This window comes from Drosophila takahashii, chromosome 2R (assembly GCF_030179915.1).
Source record: "Drosophila takahashii strain IR98-3 E-12201 chromosome 2R, DtakHiC1v2, whole genome shotgun sequence".
Lineage (NCBI taxonomy): Eukaryota > Metazoa > Arthropoda > Insecta > Diptera > Drosophilidae > Drosophila > Drosophila takahashii.
Window position 1 is genome coordinate 23,426,079 of NC_091679.1, and position 20,791 is coordinate 23,446,869.

The 20,791-nt window shown below is 39.1% G+C and overlaps 2 protein-coding genes across 7 annotated transcripts in view; one reads left to right on the plus strand and one right to left on the minus strand.

Annotated features, from left to right (window-relative positions):
- Positions 1-17,251, plus strand: part of Gdap2 (ganglioside induced differentiation associated protein 2) — a 35,786-nt gene extending 18,535 nt beyond the window's left edge. For 3 of the 6 annotated variants that reach the window (XM_017157007.3, XM_017157008.3, XM_070212873.1), the window contains exons 2-13: positions 4,998-5,064; positions 5,123-5,274; positions 5,679-5,821; positions 5,888-6,020; positions 6,617-6,726; positions 6,794-7,048; positions 9,056-9,183; positions 9,256-9,356; positions 15,574-15,727; positions 15,785-15,924; positions 15,991-16,189; positions 16,255-17,251. In XM_017157007.3, the coding sequence (XP_017012496.3) occupies positions 5,002-5,064; positions 5,123-5,274; positions 5,679-5,821; positions 5,888-6,020; positions 6,617-6,726; positions 6,794-7,048; positions 9,056-9,183; positions 9,256-9,356; positions 15,574-15,727; positions 15,785-15,924; positions 15,991-16,189; positions 16,255-16,299 (1,623 nt within the window). In that variant the 5' untranslated portion in view covers positions 4,998-5,001 and the 3' untranslated portion in view covers positions 16,300-17,251. Of the gene's footprint in view, positions 1-4,997; positions 5,065-5,122; positions 5,275-5,678; positions 5,822-5,887; positions 6,021-6,616; positions 6,727-6,793; positions 7,049-7,544; positions 7,692-8,826; positions 8,870-9,055; positions 9,184-9,255; positions 9,357-12,838; positions 13,450-15,573; positions 15,728-15,784; positions 15,925-15,990; positions 16,190-16,254 lie in introns of those variants that run through there. The other 3 variants (XM_017157010.3, XM_017157009.3, XM_017157011.3) reach the window with 3 other exon arrangements.
- A 1,321-nt stretch (positions 17,252-18,572) lies between these two features.
- On the minus strand, positions 18,573-20,274 carry LOC108067804 (2-acylglycerol O-acyltransferase 2-A). Its single transcript, XM_017157012.3, has 6 exons — positions 20,104-20,274; positions 19,817-19,914; positions 19,631-19,753; positions 19,228-19,569; positions 18,984-19,183; positions 18,573-18,918 (listed from the first exon to the last, which is right to left on the minus strand). Exons 1-6 carry the CDS (start codon positions 20,230-20,232, stop codon positions 18,761-18,763), a joined length of 1,050 nt encoding a protein of 349 aa, XP_017012501.2. The 5' UTR covers positions 20,233-20,274; the 3' UTR covers positions 18,573-18,760.
- Positions 20,275-20,791: the final 517 nt, after the last annotated feature.

A 20,791-nucleotide genomic window follows, 5' to 3' on the forward strand; every position in this document is an offset into this window, starting at 1 on the left:
AATATGGCAGTTGGATCAGAAACAATTTCTTTCAATTCTGCAACTAGAAATGATGATAAGAATGTTGGTTTATTCCTTAGAATTTCTTTCCATTGCCGGATATATTCTGACCCACTGTGCACGCCCATTCCAGCACCAACTGACAATTATTAATAAGCGTTTTAGCATTTGCCGCCCTACAATATGTGTACACATAAACATACACTTGTTTGTGGAATTTCCCTAATAGAAATGTAATTTCCCCCCAGCCAGTCCGCATAATATTGGAGTTATTGTTCGGCCAGTCGGCCAGCTTATTGGGGTCATCGGAGCTGGCCAGGCACGACAACTGAATGGCGGCCATTGTCAGGGTATTTGACCATTCATTTAATGCCCCAGCAAACGCCATTATATAAATGCATTCACTTTGGATTAGAGGAGAAGAACAACGAGCTGACTACTGCAGATTATAATTAGTATTTTGGGGCCTGTGCGACAATTCGACACAATTTAGTCGCAGATAATGCCTGGAAAATTGCTGCAATTTGCCGTTAACAATGGGCCTGCGGGAAATTAATCTCGCTGACGTCAGGGGCGAACCAAGCCGAGAATCGGATTCGGAATCGGGCGGCTAATAGCCAATGATTGGAACGCTATGCGGCGACAGACTCGAGGTTAGGCCTCGCCTATGACGCATCCGAAGTAAATATAAATATAAATATAAACAGCAAATATTTGGCCGAAGCTGACTTGAAGATACACAAATCGCGGACCGCTTCCCGGCTGGCACTGTTTTCGGGGGATTTTTCGGCTTGTTTTTCTCGAGGGCCAGGGATCAGAAGGCAAAGGACAATGCCAACAACCTGCCCATACAGCGGGCACACACGGCGTATACTTAATGCATGGAATGGAATGTTCGGTTTTGGTTTCGGTCCGTGCCAAGCGCAACCCAGTTGGATTCGTTGGCACTCCGGCAATGTAATGCCAATGCTACTTCCAATGCTACTGGAGCTCCTGTAGTTTTACATGCCCCACGACGCCAACAAAAGCCAAGTATTTTGTGTATATTTTTTTGTTTTCCTTATATTAGTTTTTTTTTTGGAACCTGCCCAGCTCGGCAGAGGCCTTGGCATGTGGGCGACAATTTCGCATTTATTATGCAACAGTTTGGCGGATTGAGCGTGTAGCGTAAACAAACTTGCTGCCAGCATTTTCTGGCCCAAATGAGAACGGGTGGCGAAGGGAGTCAGTTGCGCCGAGAGCCCAACAAATCCCAAATATATGGCTATGCTTTCTATCAACGAATGGAAAATACCCTAAGTAAAATTTTAATTTATTACTTAATAATAACATCCAAGGAATTGCTTTTAATTTTTTTTAGTTTATGATCTGTAATTAAGTTTAACTCCCCAAAAGGGGATAAAACTTGCATAGTTAAATATATCTAAATAGTTTCCTTAATCCAATCAATACAGTCACATTTAACCTTTTACTGGGTTTCCTGTAATGGCAGTTAATCATATTGCATTCGGATAGTAATGTCAACTGTTTGAAATACAATTTGTACCAACTCACCAATTTCAGCAACCTCCTTTAAACAAATTATACCTCAGTAACCTTCACAGATTTTCGTATCATTGAACCAATATATGCATGACCCTTGCCCCTGCGATATTTCCATTTAAGTTGTTTGCCTCCTGCAACTTTTCACAATTTCCCAGTCGCCTCCCCCGCCTCCTTTTTCCTGCGGGAGGGAAATCAGGAGGAGAGGTGGAAATCATGTCATGCAGCACAGTTGAAATAATGTAATTGACTCGGGCACGCCAACTGGCAAGACAAATCAAGGCGAGGCGAAGGAAAAGCTGGGAATCACATGTGCGCCCATTGGACTTTAGCCAGTGGGTGGTGGGCGGTGGGTTGTGAGTGGTGCGGTGGTCTAGCAGTGATTGCTCAAGTTGAATGCAATCCGAGGAATAACTGCAAAGCCAGTTATCGGCCAGAACCCAGCCTGCCACTTGTCTGCCACACTTGCAACCACATGCTGCAGCTTAAACCGAATCTCTTGGCAGCAGACAGGAAAAATATTTCAAAACAGGGCAGTTTGGGTAGTCATTGGTTTGTTTGAAAGGAAATAAAACTAGGTCTACTCTAGCATATGTATGTGTTTATGTAGTACTACGTACCTAGTAGGTAGTACCTACCTATCATGTTAATCGTGTTAAGTTCCTTCATTCAATATTAAGTATAATTGAATAAAGAATTTCAAATTTATATAAAAGCTTTCAATGGGCGTAAATAACAACAGCATCCCTTCAAATGTTCTTATGAATCAAAAATAATTCCAAAAATATTTGTCAATAAATAAATTATTTATTTAAATATTTTTGGTTCCACCTAAATATTTTTTAAAGACTTTTTTAAACGGTTTTTAAAAATACAGAATTCTTTGAATAGCTAAAAACTTTTTTATCTCTTCATTATACTGGAAGACAAAATGTTTTAGAATTTTAAAATAGTTTTTTATGAACAGTGCCAACGAAATGAAAATACCGAGTTGATGACAAATTTCGGTGCTATTTTTTTTATCACTGTATGTCAACGACAGTAGCACTTTGTTTATTTGCTCTGTGGATAAACGAGAAGGGAAGTGGGTGGTTGGCCGGTGAAGCTAATCAAAAGGCCAACTCAGTCGAGACGTCATTTGCGTTTCTGTTAGCCACTATACCTTACAGTGAAAACAACAGGAACAACCATAGGTAAACAAGCTGTAAAATATTTGTCAATTCTGATTGCTGGTTAAACCAGTCGAACTTGTATACAGGGTGTACACCGTGAACAAAAAAGGGAAAGAAATCTTATGTAAGACCCACGATCAACAAACGATCACGTAAAGCTCAATCTGCCATCTCCTTCCCTCCCTCATCTTCTGGTGCCCATTAAAAACATTTGAATGTGTGGCTAATTGCTATTTGCTAGCTGATCTGGCAATTGAAATGACGCTATGGTGGCTCCATATACGGAATACCTTGAATGGAACTCATTAGCACAATGGAAGCTACGGCAATATCTCTTTTTTGTTTATAACATTCTTATCTAGTTTGAGAGTTTGTCTTCAGTGGTTGTGTGGGTTTAAGATGCCAATTAAGATTGGCCAAGTTCTTCACAATCTTTATGGAGAAAAGAAAGAAGAATCAGTGTAAATGACAACACACCTTTTTTTGGAAGAGAGTCGAAGAAATAGTAAAAATGTAGATCATCATCTTAAAATATCATTCTGATATGAACATATTTTTTTGATCTTTGTGAGATAGTTTCTTATTATTAAACAACCTGAATTTATTTGTTTTAAGAAATAGTCATTATCACAAAATCAAATTGGTTGTTATAGGGCATAAAATAGACAAAAAGTTAATATTTTCAATAGTCTCTTATTGCATTAAAACTACAAAACTTTTCTCATTTACTTATGTAAATTAAATATGTCAATAATTGTTTTAAGATTTGTTGATTTATAACATTTATTTAATCGCTATTAAAATAAAGATGTAATTTTATCGAAACATTTCGAAGTAACACAATAAATTTGATTTGAACTGAGAGGTGACAAAAGTCGTCTAACGATTGTCCCTTTCCGTGGAACGTTGAGATCAGCTTTTATTTCCGTACTAGCCTTCATTCAACACAGATAACGTATTTTCCCTTCAAATCCAAGCTGTTTATTCAAGTGCTGGTGCGCGGATAATGTGGCTGTGGAAAGTTTTGCATTGTGTGATAGCACCAGCACCACTCGACACACATCCATGACAATAGCCCTGATCTGTGCGGCACTATATATAGCCGCTCGATTCCCAAAGAGCCAATTTGGGTCAGAGCGCCCACCTTGGCCTGCGTTTTCGGTTTCGTTCTGTTCATTTCTGTTCTGTTCACCTGGAAGGAAAAGAGGTGGAATGGAAAGGGCAAAGGGCGTCGAGCGACGGGCTCAACTGGTGGGCGTGGGACCCGCCCCCTGGAGCGTTTGATATGCCAATTAAGAGCGCAGCTGCAGTTTGCACTTGCCAGCGTTTTTAGTTGCTGTTGTTTTCACCTTTCACTCGGCTCGTGACGCACATCCAGCAGGTGTGGAGCGCAGGGGGAGGCAGGGATGAGGGGTGTGTGGTTTCACTGCAGCAGCCCTTAACTTACGACACTCTGTAGCCAGAGAAACACCTACCTGAAATTCGCTATCGTAAAATATCCCTCAAAAGCCGCAGACGCTTTAATTAAAATATCATCAGATGCCAGTCATATTGCATGACTTTCCCACTAATGGATTAAATCGCTTTTTCCGTTCCTTTTCACTTAACTATTTTGATCTATCGGATTATATTGAAAGGCTTATTCCCACTAGCTATCTAAAGAATATTACCCGATTACCCATAAAAAATGTAAAACCTTTCTAACAAATTGGAATTTAACATACCGCTTTACCTCTGAAAAAGAATTGTAGAATTATATTATATTGTTGGAATTTTCTCACCCTTAGGCTCTATGGCACCACTGCAGTTTTATCTCACTCCGAACAGAATAGAATAATACTTTTTCAGCTTTTCCCCTCCACTTTTTTGTGTTTACCCGCGAATTAAGATCTTCCGTCTACGTGATGACAACTGACGATGACAATTAGAATGCAAATATTTATAGATTTCATTCAGTGCCTTGGCATTCAGACTGAACTAAATGGTTTTTGGAGAGTGCGAGGTGTCGCTTTGCCATCAGTCGTGATTCATCCGCGGAGTTCTGGGCACTGGCAGATAACTTTATAAACACCATACCCACGCACACGAGATTGTTCGGGCTGAAACTGGCTAAAGCCGGACAAAGAGTCGATTGTAAACAAATTTACCCACCGAAATGGGAACGACGGAGAACAGGTTATGTTGGGGGATAACTAAATTTAGCCAGCTACCAAGACTGATTGATTGTCGAATCGAGTGATGTGCATGCTACTTACCTAATTCGCCTTTGTTTTATTCCCACAGAGCAATGCGTCTCGACACGAACTCAAATGTGGACTTCAAAGCATTCGAATCCAGCTCTAGCTCATCTGTGAGTACTTAAAAGTAATGTCGTTGAGAAGTGTTTCTCATTATTCCCGGTCTTCTAGCTCATCAAATTGGACAATTTGGCCACCTGGGGTGGATCACAGAAAACAGACACACGGCTGCCGATCACGGATTATTCCAATCTGGGGGGACCCCGACACAACCGCAGTCCGTTCCCCCTGTGCAAAGATGTCAACAATCGCTTTGTAATCTGGTAAGAATCGAAGCCAAGCCTAAACCGCCGGGAGATCTCTGATGAATCCTTTAGTTGAAGTACAAATTATGATCCCATTATATGGCCCATATATCAAATTAGTAAAATATCAATAACTGTCTTTCGATGGTTTAAACTTATGTGACCAAATTCTGAAAATATTTATCAGATTGTTGTAGAATTGTAGGAACAGAAAGTTGATCAAATTTTAAAGTGTGGTTTATTAAAAATGTTCAAACTGGAATTATTATAAAGATGTTATATTTTTGAAGAGTCGAAAACAAAATAAAAATGTCTTTAGTTTTCACTATTATAGCTACATTTTTAGAAACATTCTTGAAGAAAAGATATTTTTAGTTTCTTTAAAATATATTTCTTTAATTTATACTTTCTTGATGCCTTAGGGATGGTGATATGACCACTCTGGATGTGGACGCCATCACAAACACCAGCGATGAGACTCTGACTGAAAGCAATAGCATATCGGAGCGCATCTTCGCCACGGCTGGCAACCAGCTGCGAGAGGAGCTTAGCACTACTGTTAAAGGTTGGTATCTGGCTTAAATGTAATTTTTATTCAACCCGCATAATAACTCAAATCTCTCTGCCTCAGAATGCCGCACTGGGGATGTGCGCATCACGCGTGGATACAATCTGCCCGCCAAGTATGTTCTCCATACGGTGGCACCTGCCTACAGGGAAAAGTTCAAGACGGCCGCCGAGAACACACTGCACTGCTGCTACAGGTGAGTCAGAAATACGAGCATGTGTTATTTTGATAATATATTACTTGGCAAAATGTCGAAGGAAAACCAAATTATAGGTATTTATTTTGTGCTGCTATAGAAATCTCTTCAAAGCTAGATTCAACACGTTTTAATTTGAATTCTGCAGCACCCCGGAATAAAACTTAATTGAATAAAGGAAATGATTCATAAGAGTGTCTGACAACTGTTCGAGACATGTTTTTGTAAAACTCTCTGACCATAAAGCCGTTCCCAGTTGATTAAATACATGCACGCTAAATCTTTTTTGTTCGGACTTGGAACATTCGCTTTAGATAGTTTAGTGAGTCAGGTTTTCAATACGTTAAAGTCAAAAACTAATGTTCCTTACCCGAAAACAAATATAATATCCATTAACATTGCACTCAAAATTACCTAAAGTTCAGCGAAAGATTTTAATAAGATTTATAAATATAAAAAAACTTTTAACTTAACTTAGTAGAAACCTGTTTTTAGGCAATTAGTTTATATATGAGTTGGGGTACGAACAGCTTGAAATTACGTTATTTTTTAATTCGAATTAAAATTGTAATGCCATCCCCTCCATTTCCCCACAGAAATGTCCTGTGCAAGGCGAAGGAACTGAACCTGCACACCATCGCCCTGTGCAACATCAGTGCCCACCAGAAGAGCTTTCCAGCGGATTTAGCAGCCCATATTGCCCTGCGTTAGTACTTCATAAATACCTTCATGACTCAGACCCCTAAACTGATCATAACTATCTTTTTGAACAGGTACCATCCGTCGCTATCTGGACAAGTGCACCCTGCAGGTTGTGATATTGTGCGTGGGCACCAGCGAGCGCGGCACCTATGAGGTCTTGGCCCCACTGTACTTCCCGAGGGATCAGCTGGAGGAGCGCAGTGCCCTGTGGCAGCTGCCCAAGGACATTGGCGGGGAGTTCGGAGAGCCCCAACATCCGGATCCCGACCGCCAGATACGCATTATCCGCAATCCCCAGCACAGTGTCCACATGCGTCATCGTCTGGGTGAGTAAACGGGCTGAAAATATGACGAATAATTGACTTTCGAGCGGGATACTTTGATAAAATTCAAGCAAAAATCGTAAACCCATCTTTCTTCCTATGAAATCAATTTCTTGCCTAAATATCAAAGGCTATTAAATTTGCAAACAGTATGTTACGCAAAGATTTCAAGCTATAACAAGCAACTTAAAGGATCTATGGTAGATATTCAAATTCAATATGATATTTGTTTTTTTCTGTACACATTTCTGATTGTTATTTTGCGATTGTGGCTTTCGTCACGGCTTTCGCAGCTTATCAATCGGCTGTCGATGATAAAGACGCCTATCATGGCAATGATTCTATATGAACTATATACAATTCCTTTGTTGCCTGTCGATAAGATAAGTAGGTACAACAAAAAAACAAGTGAATAACGTACGAAACAGAAGTGAAATATATGTGCGGGAAATTCGCTGGTCTGCTATGTTGACTGACTGTCCGACTTCTATGGCTTCAGTTACGCTGCAAAGTCGGTCGAGTGCGGGTCATTTGGCAGTAGTTGCATACGATTGGTCAGACGAAAGTCGCAATTTTTCGGTTTATTTGGGACAGACCAAGTTCTCGTGCTAAACCAGAACAATAATACAATCTAACGTTTATATTTGTAAGTGGTTGCAAGAGCTTTTACCTTAAATATCTGTCATATATCGATTTTAAAGTGAAAATCTAAATAAGTAGCTTTGAAGACCTTACTCCCCGATGTCGCAGTTAGTTAGTCTCAGCTGACAGAAGGCTGACTGCTTTGAAATCGGGACTGATTTCGTTGCATACTTTCGGGAAATATCTATAAAAAAAGTGTGTAGAGTTTCAATTCTACAGTAGATAGCACTGGTCGACAAATAACTTGAGTTGCTAAGATTGATGGGTACGGTTTCCAGATATTATATTTATTTTTAGAAACATTCAAATATTCTAGAGAAATGTGAGTTAATTTCATTTAAAATATCAGAAGCCGCTAAATCGGATTGGGTGTTACAGTATTTTATATAGACTTTGCTTTCAAAGCTATTACAAATCATAAACAATTATTTTCTAAATATTTGCCCTTTTTTTACGAACAGTGTACTAATACTTAATGTGTAACGTAGCATGTTATCGACTAATTCGTTTCCCTAAGAAAGGTAAAAGGGTCAGAACAATTTTAAAAAGTTTTGTTAAAAAATGTTGTTAAATTTTATTCGAATCTTTTAGTATAAAGTTTATACGGAAATTAAATTATTTTTTATCGGAACAGTTACTACACTACTACTTACTTAATAAATCTTGGGTAACTTACTTAAAATTTGATTAGTTAATCCAATCTTTAAATACAAAAGGTCTTCAGTTACATCTTAAAGCGAAAGCTGAAAACATTTTCGCATTTGTATTACGTTAGTTTACCAACAAAAGTTGGGTAGTTAATTTACTTTTTCAAGCGCTTATCACGAGGAGTGTCACTCATGATGTGTTTGGCTTGGCCAAGTTCCATTTCGGGCCTAAATCATGTCACCGCAGTCGAGTTATCAGCCTTATCAGTTATCTCCCGAGAGCAGTGCACAGCGAGAGCTTAAAGAGAGTGAAGGCGGAGGGCGGCTCGGGGGAGGGGCGTGGGCAGTATCCAGTTTTTGCTCAACGCTCGAGCGTTTATCCGCTCGCTTTATCGTCTCACTTGCCAAGAGCTGGCGTTCAGTTCAACTCACATTCCGCAGCGCTGAAGTTCGGACAAGATTACAGAAAGTGTTAGCTCTGCGCCGATAATCGAAATCCAGCGCAGAATGATTAACAACTCGTTCGAGTTCTCGTGTAAAGACCATTATCCCAAACGCCCCAAAAAATGAGCGTAATCCCATGTCTTTCATTATGTAGAACAATGTACCGTTATTTAAGCATCTCGGTGATTTCTAATAATATATTATTCCAATTTGGTATTTTATTAAATTACAATTTTGTTACCTACTAAACCATATATACCCAATTTTTCTTCCTCAGCTGACGACGATTCAGACGTTAGTCCACACGACATGGAGGGCAATAGCTCGGATCTTGAGTACGGAGCTCGGGATATGAACGGTCTCAGCCTCAATTCGTACAGCAGCGGATTGCAGGCTCAGCTTCAGGTGAGTTACTTTTAAGCACCTTTAATGCATCTTAGTTTGCTAATTTATGCAATTCTTTGACCCCTCAAACAGCGCGATTTGGACCGGCAGCACCTGCTCAGCGATCGTCCGCGAACCGGAGTTTATGAGAATGTCATATCCGAGGGCGTCGAGGGTATTGAGCACCAGGAAAGGTACGTTTTAGCAATAACCTTTTGTATTAATATATGTATCAATAATACAAGATGTATTTTATGATATAAAAACATCATAAGAAAGCCAGACAGTTTATCACAGCAAATATTTAATTTTTAATAACTATTTACTCAGCAAACAAGAGTACAGAAACTATTTAAGTTCGATAGCTTGTCAGTATGGCTTTAAAGTATTAGCATCGAAAATTCTAGCTTGAAATATTCCAATTAACATATAATCGAAAATGTAAGCACGCCCTTAAGCAAACAAAACTAAGAGCGATTCGTTTAATGAGTGAATCATATTAATTTTTAAAAAATGTATACAAATGGTATTTGCTAAACAAATTTTAAGAGCTATTAAGAAAAATACATTAGGATAATATAGATAGATGCGTAGCAATTTGACGACAAGAGTAAACATTACCTACATAGCTATTAATGCTTATTAATTGAAATTATTCTCGTAATCTGGCATCACTTGTTTGTCTAACTAACAACTAGTTTAGCCCTTTGATCATCTGCAATATTAGATTACACACTGCGTCAGTTAAATTTCTTGAGTGTGGGAACATCTGCAGCTAATAAAGCCAGAAAGACACGCAGTACTACTTGGCCCACAGATGCCCCTCCTCCACCTCTGCCCATAAACACCTCGTAAGCGAGCCTTTCGTTTCGACCAGCATATTTATTACAAGAGCATGCCGGAAATATCTTAACCGTCTAGCAAATGCCTTTCCTCTTCCATTCGCTCTATGTAAATTCCGGCGCTTGTCGAAATTTTAGAGACCCCTGACACGCAATCCGGGAGCTCAGGCTCAGTCTCAAATTGAATTGAAGCGGAGTAAAGTGGAGTGGTGTTGGAAAAGTGCTTGCCCATCGTCCTGCACAATGCTAATTGGACTGTCCAAGTGTTTTGTGGGCTTTTTCTTGTGACGCCACCTGTGACGTAGGAATATTAAACATTGTGGCGTCATAGTTTGCGTGAAATCTTCAAGCCCCAGCAAAGAAATATTTATAGCTTGGTTCGTCGCTTTAAGGGGCAAGTCTAAAAAAAGAGTTCATTACTTTTAACGGTCAGCAGGGGGCTTTTAAAACATTTGTCAGGCTGACATTTGCCAAAAAGGCGAAGAAGACTATTGTTACAATGGTATATTCTCAGGTATAAACTTATTACTATATTTATTTGTTTTGGTTTCCATATTTAACTAATAAAAATCTAAATAATTACATGACATATTTCTAAGCTCAATGCTTATCGCATATAACAAATATTTATCAAGCCTATTTAAGCTTTATGAATATTTAAGAATGCTTGTATAGGCAAAGACAATGTCTGTGACGAAAGCAAGTTAAAACAAGAGAGAACGCTATAGTCGGGTGCCCCGACTATCAGATACCCGTTACTCAGCTAAAGGGTGTGCGAAAGAGATGGAGAAAAACTTTGATCCGCCGTAACTTTTTAACGAATGGTCCGATTTAAAAAATTTCTTCTACATTTCGATAGGAATTAATAAACACAATAAAACTGCATTTTTACTTTTCCAAAATATTGAAATTTTTAAAATCGTATATTAGCGATTGTGGGCGTTAGAGGGGGCGTGGCACCCTTTCGAAACAAACTTGCGCTGCGTAGGAACTCCTAGAATCTGCATGCAAAATGTCAATCTTCTAGCTTTTATAGTTTCCGAGATCTCAGCGTTCATACAGACAGACAGACAGACAGACAGACGGACAGACAGACGGACAGACGGACATGGCTAGATCGACTCGGCTAGTGATCCCGATCAAGAATATATATAGTTTATAGGGTCGGAAACGCTTCCTTCTACCTGTTACATACTTTTGCACGAATCTAATATACCCTTTTACTCTACGAGTAACGGGTATAAAAAACTATCAGAACAGATCATTTTATCAAAATAAAGATTTAATTAAACTTCAATAGCTATAGAAATAATTAAACTCCACGATAACGTAATATACTCCAAAGTAATACTAAAAAATGTCTCATAAACATTTAAAATGTCATTACTATTGTGCCTCGCGTTTTTTATATTCATACTCCAAATATTGCCAATTCCGCTAATTAAAATAAATAAAATGACATCTCGGATCGCAGTGGGAATGTGGATCCGCTCGTAACCGGATCGGCCGGTGGCAATATAATCAGAATATCGAACCGTTGCAGTTCATTGAATGAAACCGCACAAATGCCTCGCACACATTTTGTAGACATTTAAATGTAACATCTCTCAGGCAACTTAATTTATTCAACCGATTTCAGGGAGACGGGGAGGTGTATTCAGTGGGGTGGTGACAAGTGGGCGCCGCTTCCTGGACCAGTTTTTTGTTGTCGTTGGCTTTTTTGTGTGTGCGTGCGGGGTAATGTACCCCACTGTGCAGGCGCTTCTTGTTCTGCGCATTCAATTAACTCCGATCTGAGGTCATCCATACACATGCAGATGAAGGTACAATTTTTTTTTCTGGGATACGGTTAGTTTCAACATTTTTACAATTTTTAAGTGCTATAAAAGTTTTAAGATTTTTATGGGAAGAAAAACAAAAAACAAGAAAATCTTCTCTGTTTACTGGTACAATAATATTAATTTGTTTACGATTTGGCTTTCGAATTATGTTTTTTTCTTTATTAATGATATCAACATTTTACTTAGTGCCTAATTGTACAAATATTCGTACATCTATGAGTCAACAGTAATGTTGTTTATGTTTACCGTATTGTTTTAACATTCCGTTTTGATGGAAATGTTGCACATTGCACGCATACGTACCCAGGTACTTCCCTATAAATGTATTTGTATGTGTGGGTGGGTGGAAGAACCAAAATAGAATTCGTGTGTTCGTTTTTTGCGCATTTAGCTGCCAACTGACAACGCAAACATTTGAACTGATTTCATTTTTTGGACAGTTTTGTTTTAGCCCCAACTGACATTAGTGCAAATAAAGCCGCTAGCATGATGTCCTTGGGTTGTTGTTGTTGTTGCTGCCTTTGGCACTAACTGCTCTTGCTCTTATTCTTGGCATTGGTGTTGTAACTGATTGCCATTGAAGAGGCGAAAGGGCGCACGCTCCAAAAGTGAGAGAGTGTACCCACTCTCCCGAGTACAAATCAAGTACACTAAAAGAAATATTACCCATAATCGAATTTTATATTGATGTTGCATTCGGCGGTATATATCTTTGAAAATTAAAAAAGTCTAATGACTTTTATATAAGAAAAATAATAATAATAGAAAAGTAAAAAGTGCCATAATAAATGTACAATCTTCATGTCAGATAAGTATTTCTCTCCGTGCAGCATCATCGCGTGGGAGAGAACAAAAGAAAGAGCGTGAGCGTGCGCTTTCTTTTGCGGCGACGTCGCTACAGCGCCACTCTCTCTCTCCTCCTCTCTCCTTCGCGGCTGCTGGGGCGGCGAAAAAGATTCAAGAGCAGACACTCGCCGTCAGCGTACTCATTCGAAAAGCTCCACTCGCGGCGAACAGACGTGCATCGAAGTATATAACCCGTGACGGGCGCCAATTCTATATAAATCGGTGATAAATCCATAAAATCGCATTCAACTGAAAGTTGAAAGCATAAAGGAAAAACTATTTTCGCATTTCCACGCGCGGCTTCCGTACAACGCAAAAGTCTGGCCACCAAGCTGCCCGCACATACTTATTATTTAACAGAAGAGAAAAACACCCTGAACTATTTATAAGTATTTAGCGAAAGGAAAAATACAAACCATTTTGCGTCAATTGAATACGAAATCGAGTTGAAAACAGCGGCGAGCAAATCAAATCGGACAGTTAGCTGTTTAAAAAACAACCCAAATTTCTATTTTGACTTAAAATCGATAAACCGTAATTGTGCGCGAGAGGCGAACGGCGAACTCAAAGGGAACAGAAAATAGTGCCACCCACAAACAAAACCAGTAACAACTACAACCCATCCGAAACTCAGTGTAAACTATGACAATGTTAGAAGGAATGACGTCGATTGACTTGGGCTCCAGTCCCATGCAAGAAACCACGGGCGACATGAACGACGTTCTCCCCGATGAGCTCATGGAGACGCCGGAGGAAAGGTAAGGACCTCGGAAGTCGGTGGGGAGTACGGTATTGAAATGTGTCAGTCACGGAGTCGGACAGGCTATCACCGCCCCTCATCCGCCTGGCAGTAAACAATTGCTCCTCTACAAGGGTTTAATGACGTCAGCGGAGGGGCGGAAGAGGAGTGCAGTATTGGTGTTCCAACTCGATCCGATAACTCCCAGATATACGTATAAAGTGTGGGGAAGAAATTAAAAAAAGTCGGTTAGGACTTTTTATTACAAAAACTAATTATGATCCAAAATAGGTTCCAATGTTTATTTTTAAAAATCAATAGGCAAATTTAATCAAATATTAAATTCTATTTTAATTCCTTTTATGCCATCCTAATTGGAAATTGCTTTTGCCTTTATTTAATAGTTATAAGAAGCACATTTTCCATGATTAAGATTTTTTTTGGCCATGAGCTTGAAGTTCTTTTAAGAAACTGAAATCCCTCAACATTTTAAATTTAAAAGTTTGCATATATATATTTCAACTATACTCCTCCTCCGACAACTGCTCCAAATTCTATTTTTGGGCTGTGCATCCTTTAGTTTGCCTTGCAGTTTGCCCCTGACTGATTATTGAACTAACCAAGCCAGCCTTCACCCGTTCACCCACTGAAAGTGAGCCCAAATAAAACCTTTCGGCCTTGTTTTTCCGTACGTGCCAGTGAACAATAACATGCAATGTGGGTATATGATGCCAGGAAATGTGATCTAATAATAATGTTATTACTTTTCTGTGGCTCTGACTTGTTAAAGTGTGAGATTTATTCTATGGATTAGCATTGCGCTTTAATATTCATTGTATATTTCGCACGGTAATCACATTCAGGGGGCACCACCCACGAAATCTACCTGCATCCGCATCTGTATCTTTTGCTAAGCAAACACTAATTTCGAGATTGTGATTGAGATTGAGATTGGCTAAGACTGCGTCACAATGCGTCATATTTGGGCATTATCTGGATCTTTATCTGAATTTCTCTCTGCAGTCACAAAAGGCTTATCGGTTGCTGCTACCGGAGTTTAATGCGGCACGAGGAGGCACACATCACATCAAATCTCGCAACCCAATTCACCCAGCTTAATCACAGTATTAAGTCACCAGAAATTGACTCATATTAGTCCGCGTTTAGCGAAGACTGAGGTGTTCAATTAGCCAGCTCGAAAGTTTGTATTTCGGCGTGTGGCGTCGAAAGTTGTTAATCACTTTAGCACAATTTATGCACAGTTTTACATCTATATGTAGATATGTATCGACCCTCTGTCCAATTTAAAAGTGACTCATGGGCAATATGCGCATTTATTCGCGGTTCATTTGAATTCAGTTTTCCTCATCTAATTGGGTTACCTATTCCCAGTCTAATTTCGTACTTTTATCTAGCAAATATTTGCTCGAATTTAGCACACTAAGTAAATAAAAGCAAGCCAGCTAAAACATTGGTTTAGCACGCCTTTCAAATTTATAATTCGCCAGGCGGATAAACATGATGTTCAGCGCCTTTGTTTTTTGCGAAATGAATTTCAAGCAGTCGGCCAAGGCGACTTTACAGCAGCTTCTGGTCGTGACAGACAGTGGCACAGAGTCAGCTGTCATTATATGCTTATATGGCCTGGAATTGCGTGACGCCACATAATAATCGATCGAACTGCCCGCACCCCCAAGCAACCCAATCAAAGTGGGCTACACATAATCGCCTAGTCAATAGTTATATGCGTAGTACTTGAAAAGTCAGAGGCCAGAGAGTAAACAAAATGAAAGGAATCTTAAATAGAACATGCGATGCGTGTAGCCCATTTTGCAATCGATCTTAGGTGGAACTGTATACTCGGGAAGTGTAGAAATTCTGAGAACTTCAAGACACTGCAAATATTTACTGCGCACTTGGGTAGTATGAACGTGTATTTGTAAAAAAAAAGGTCTCTATTACAAAAGCTTATAGCAGAAAAATTTACAATGTAAATATATTATTTAATACATTTTTATCAAACAGATAGCTATTACTATTATTTAGTTTTAAAAAATACTTGTAGTTGGCTTTCTTAATAACAAGGTAATATATAAGCACTATGAACTATTTGGGACTAACCTACGACTTGTTTCCCTTCCAGATACGAACGCCTTTTGCGTCGCGCCCAAGTCGAGGACTTAACGGAGGTCTCTGGAATCGGTTGTCTTTACCAGAGCGGCGTGGACCGCCTGGGTCGGCCTGTGATTGTGTTCTGCGGCAAGTGGTTCCCTGCCCAAAACATTGACCTTGAGAAGGTAATATTTAAATGCGATTTTTCCTATTGAAAAATACTAATTGTTCTTGCTCGGCAGGCCTTGCTATATCTTATTAAGCTACTGGATCCCATCGTTAAAGGAGACTACGTCATCTCGTACTTCCACACGCTGACATCCACAAACAATTATCCATCGCTGCACTGGCTGCGTGAGGTCTACAGTGTGTTGCCTTACAAGTGAGTTTCTCAGTTATAGACCTCCCAAAAGGGATATTTCACCAAGTCGCATCTTTGTTCTTATAGATACAAGAAGAACCTGAAGGCCTTCTACATAGTGCACCCGACTTTCTGGACTAAGATGATGACCTGGTGGTTCACCACGTTCATGGCGCCAGCCATTAAGGCCAAAGTGCATTCTCTGCCTGGTGTGGAGCACCTGTACTCGGCCATTACAAAGGATCAGCTGGAAATTCCCGCCTACATTACCGAGTACGACATGGCGGTAAGTCGAGTAAAACCATGGACTACTTCTTACATTTATTTATTCTATTTTTAATCCCTTTTCAGACCAATGGGCTGCATTACTTCAATCCTGTGCCGACTGCCTCGTAGATGGCAGCCATCGTTGCTGTCTAGGACAGCGGGCAGCCACCATAGCATATACATACATACATACTTATATATAGACGATACACACACACAATTGTGAAGTTTTTATAGATTTTATAGAACGTATTTTGTTTTCTTGATAAGTAATATTTGTTTACTTGCGCATAACTTTCGACGTTGTCGTTTATCGATTGACTTGCCGCAAGTTTTGTTGAACATTGTGTAGCATACTTTTATGGGAGTGGCCGAGTCGCCCGATCCCTCGAAACCAATTAGCTAAAAGATAAATCGGCAGCCCCAAAACCAGATAATTGTGTAAAACATTCTTATGAAGTGCATGGAAATTAGTTAATTAGTTGGCATCGGCAGAACAAAACCTTGTTAATTCGCTATAAATAGAAGTTGACCTATTGGTAGGAGACGGATAGGGTGGATGGAGGACTCGTTAACGAGATAAGATACCAAAAGAAACCAAAAATCGTTAGCAATGCTGAACAAAATGAAATTTGAAATGATTAGAGAACCTGCATATACGGATATACAAGATTATTCTAAATATTAAATTGATAAATTGTACTTGATTATGGAGGGGAAAATATATATGAATAAGTATACATATTGTTAGTTATCTTTGCAATTACAAATTGTATTATTAATGTATTAATACTAGAGCTACAGCGTATGCAGTTTGATCCCCCGATATATACACACACATACATACGTACTATAATTCAATTGTATTTATACATAACTATATATACTAAATATACACAACTAATAAATTAAAACCAAAACCAAAACCAAACACGGAGGAGAAGTCGACTCGCAGAAGAGCAGATGTACGAGACGTGCAGCGAAGAGCCTGCAGAACCTTTTGTAGATACTTACTAGAGCTCACCGTAAGGCCCTCCCAGCAATCGAAACACCAATAAAGAACCTAACGAATAACAAGTAATGAATACTGAATGTTAAATGTTCAACTTTGATATGAATATGTTTAGGCGCAGGAGATTTCCAACTCGAGACACGTCCCCTTTATCTTCCATGCACCGTTTGCGCTCAAAAAAGATTAAAATAAAAAAACCCAGAATCAAAGCCAATAGCACGCCACTGCTATACGTATATATTTGTAATCGTGAGATATATAGGTATTGTAATTAGTCGAATCAATTATGGCACTCGCTGGCAGTAATCAGAAATCACAAAAAGATCAGAGCCAGATTCAAACCACTGCGCACCACCAATTGAAGAGCCAAAAGACAGCCACAGCCAACACCAGCAGTTGATTTAGCAACTACGCAATTACATGCAAAGTAAAATGCACTCAGGGATTGATTTAAAACTAAAACCAAAAATCCAAAACAAAACAAAAAGAATAGAAAACCTAAAGCCTAATGCCTAATACCAAAAACGAAAAAGAAAAAACCAAAGGAAATTTAGATAAACGACAAATGCGCTTTCCTCGAACCACAATCGGCAGCCTGGCTAGTACCTTAAACGAGAAACCAAGTAGAGTTATAGCGAAACACCAAAGTGAGATAGTTTTTGGACATGTTCTTATAAGTACCTATGTATGTCGTAGGCAGTTCATCCGACAATTAAGCCAATTACATATTTTTTATTGCCTCACCAGCAAAATTTAGGAAAGTTAATCAGAGTGCTATGGGGAACCTATATTTCCACCTCTTACAGTAATCAGAATCACGGCAATTACTCAACTAGTCTACTCAAAAGTTATGCTTGTATGAGAACCACCTTACAGGAGTACAACAATCGGGATATGCATACGATTATGTGGTGTACCTATGGCTTACTCAACTGTTATAGAAAATTTAAAAAAGTAATATTACAAAACAGAATCCCAAATCGAGAATCCAAGTTATGCCAAGTGTTCCTTTCTAAAAAGTATATATTTAGACGAATACTTTTCGTAATATTTGAATATTTGTAGGTAAATCTTAAAGCCAACTACAAGTAACTAGTAATCTCATTGAATCTTAATATTTCCCCGAATTTTCCCTTCTAATATTGCTATTGCTTTAGCGTTAAAAATTCAAACGAAACAAAACTAAAAGAGAGCTAATAAAAATTTGATGAAAACGGATATGTTGCTAAAATAATGAAAATGTACCTTTGAATAGAATTCTGCGATCGATTCTTTTCTAGCGTAGCACAAATTCCTTATAGTTGGTAAAGCAGAAACAAAAACGAGATGAAGAATGATCGTCGTGGCACAAAATGCGAAATTAAGTTAAGTTTTTCCGAAAATTCGAGAATCCAGCTCCTTGTTCTTTTTGTATATATAAGTACATAAAAGGCAACAAATTTAATTGGTAACTAATAAAAGGAAAAAACAAAACATACGCTTTCTTTAAAAATAATCGAACAACTTTGTCCTGTGTTGCGTTTAAAGAAGATTCCTAAATTCTATTGAAAATCACATAGTCTGAGGTTTTTTTCACAGTTATTGAATAACCAGCCTGTTCTGCTTGGAGTTCGGAATGTACTCCTCTTTGTACTGCTCGAACATCTTCTCTAGTGCTTCAATCACCTGTGCATGGATTTTATCCACATAGTCGGCATCGGGAGTATCGCTTTTTACCACATCGATGGGGGATCCAACTGAAATTATAGGATCACTGATTGGAGACGAAGTAGGGGATATATTAAAAGTATTTTGAACTCACCAACTTGTACAATACGTTTGCGATAAGGCAATATGCCATAGTTGTAGTTGAAAATACCCCGACCCTTGGGAAGGAGCGGAGAAATACCTGTGACTTTCTTTACCCCATTTTGAAAGCGTCGGAGCAGGGAGTTCGGAGGATTGTCCACCTGATCGAATATATCCACCTCGCCAAAGGAAAACGAGGGCACAATCGACGAACTACAATCATTACTTGAGATTCTACATTATGTTCCATTACTTACCCGGTTCGAATGGCCATTTTGACGAAACCCTTACGATTTTTTAAGGTCAAAATATACTTTCCAGGATGCGAGTCCATGGCCTCCTGGGCTCCACCTACCAGTACAGCCACCGCATTCGATGTAAAACCATCTCGATTATCCCTATGCTTGGGATCATTCGATTTGCTTAGTAAATAAACCAGTGACTCCTTGGAAACCGACACCATGCCCCACCACCGCAATATATCACGTAAAAGAGGGGTCTTGAAATGATGATCCAGGGTTCCAATCTTTGGTCGAACTTGTGGGAAGAGCTCTAGCCAGTTTTCAATGTCCAAGCTCATGTTGATACAAGTTCCAGTCCTTGTAAAGGAATAAAGATTTGATAACATACAATCAGTTTATGGTCTAATAGTTCGCTTACCCAAGTATTCCGTGTGGAAAACTAGCTACAATATAATTTTTGTTTGCCGGCAGTTCAGCTGTCTTTACAAGCTCAACGGGAAAATAGTTCCGATATCTCCGAATAGTGCGGTAAAATAGCCAGCTAGAGAAAATTGATAGTGTTATTATCTCTGCAGTTGCAGTTTCACCCATTTCCATCACTTACCCATTGCCCTCCATAATACCGTAGTTTTTCTTGTAATCCAAATATATTTTTACAAAATAGATTAAAAGTAGACTGCGCAGGAACAGTCCACCGTAGTACTAAAAGAAAGAGCAAAAAGGAAGATCTCAAATTATTAATTTAATTTAGCTTACGTCTAAGAATTACATTTAACGGCATTTCAAACGTTACGCTTTAAACAAACTTAAAATTTCACTTTGTGGAACTTTTGGCCATTCCTTTTGTCTTTTTAATACTAATTGCAATTCCAAAATTTCTTTAAAAATTACCAGGAGCAAAGCAACTGTGAAGCAGGAAGATATGGGTAGCGTGAAGAAAGTATAGGTGAAGAACGCCGTGACAAGGGTCTGGAGACGCCGGTCCAGCGGAACTCGTAGAGGAATCCATTCGATTTTCATGTTGAAATCAACCGATCTTCTGCCCAAAGACGCGACTATTTCGACGAGTTTCCAGCGACTGAGCGATCGCTCAGAAGCGACAAACAATTTCCAGGGTGTAACAGCTGTACTTATCCTTATCAACGCAACGACCCGCCTCTTCGGGGCGACCCATAAGAGTCGTTAACAGTTTGAGAACCTCACTCGAGTGATAAGTCATTGATAATTTCTTAAGCCCAGACACTTGATATTACAAACTAAGTGAGTATGGTGTAAGATTACGTCACTGTGTGCAGATGCTCCGAAAATTAGTCCATTTCATACAGATTTATATGCTCAAATTAAAGTCAAATAAGCCTGATAAGGCTCAATTAACAGTTATTTTGAGTGGTTGTAAATTCTGATTACGATCTTAACAGGTTGCTTATAATCGGAGAATGCTGAATCATATCTTGGGTGCCGGTACTATTCCCATGTTTACAGTAGTACGCCGGCCACAGACATTACTATCGTGAACCATTCTTGACCTTTACCCGTAGAACTTTATGTTTAAGTCACACGTTTTCGCGGTGCTTCGCAA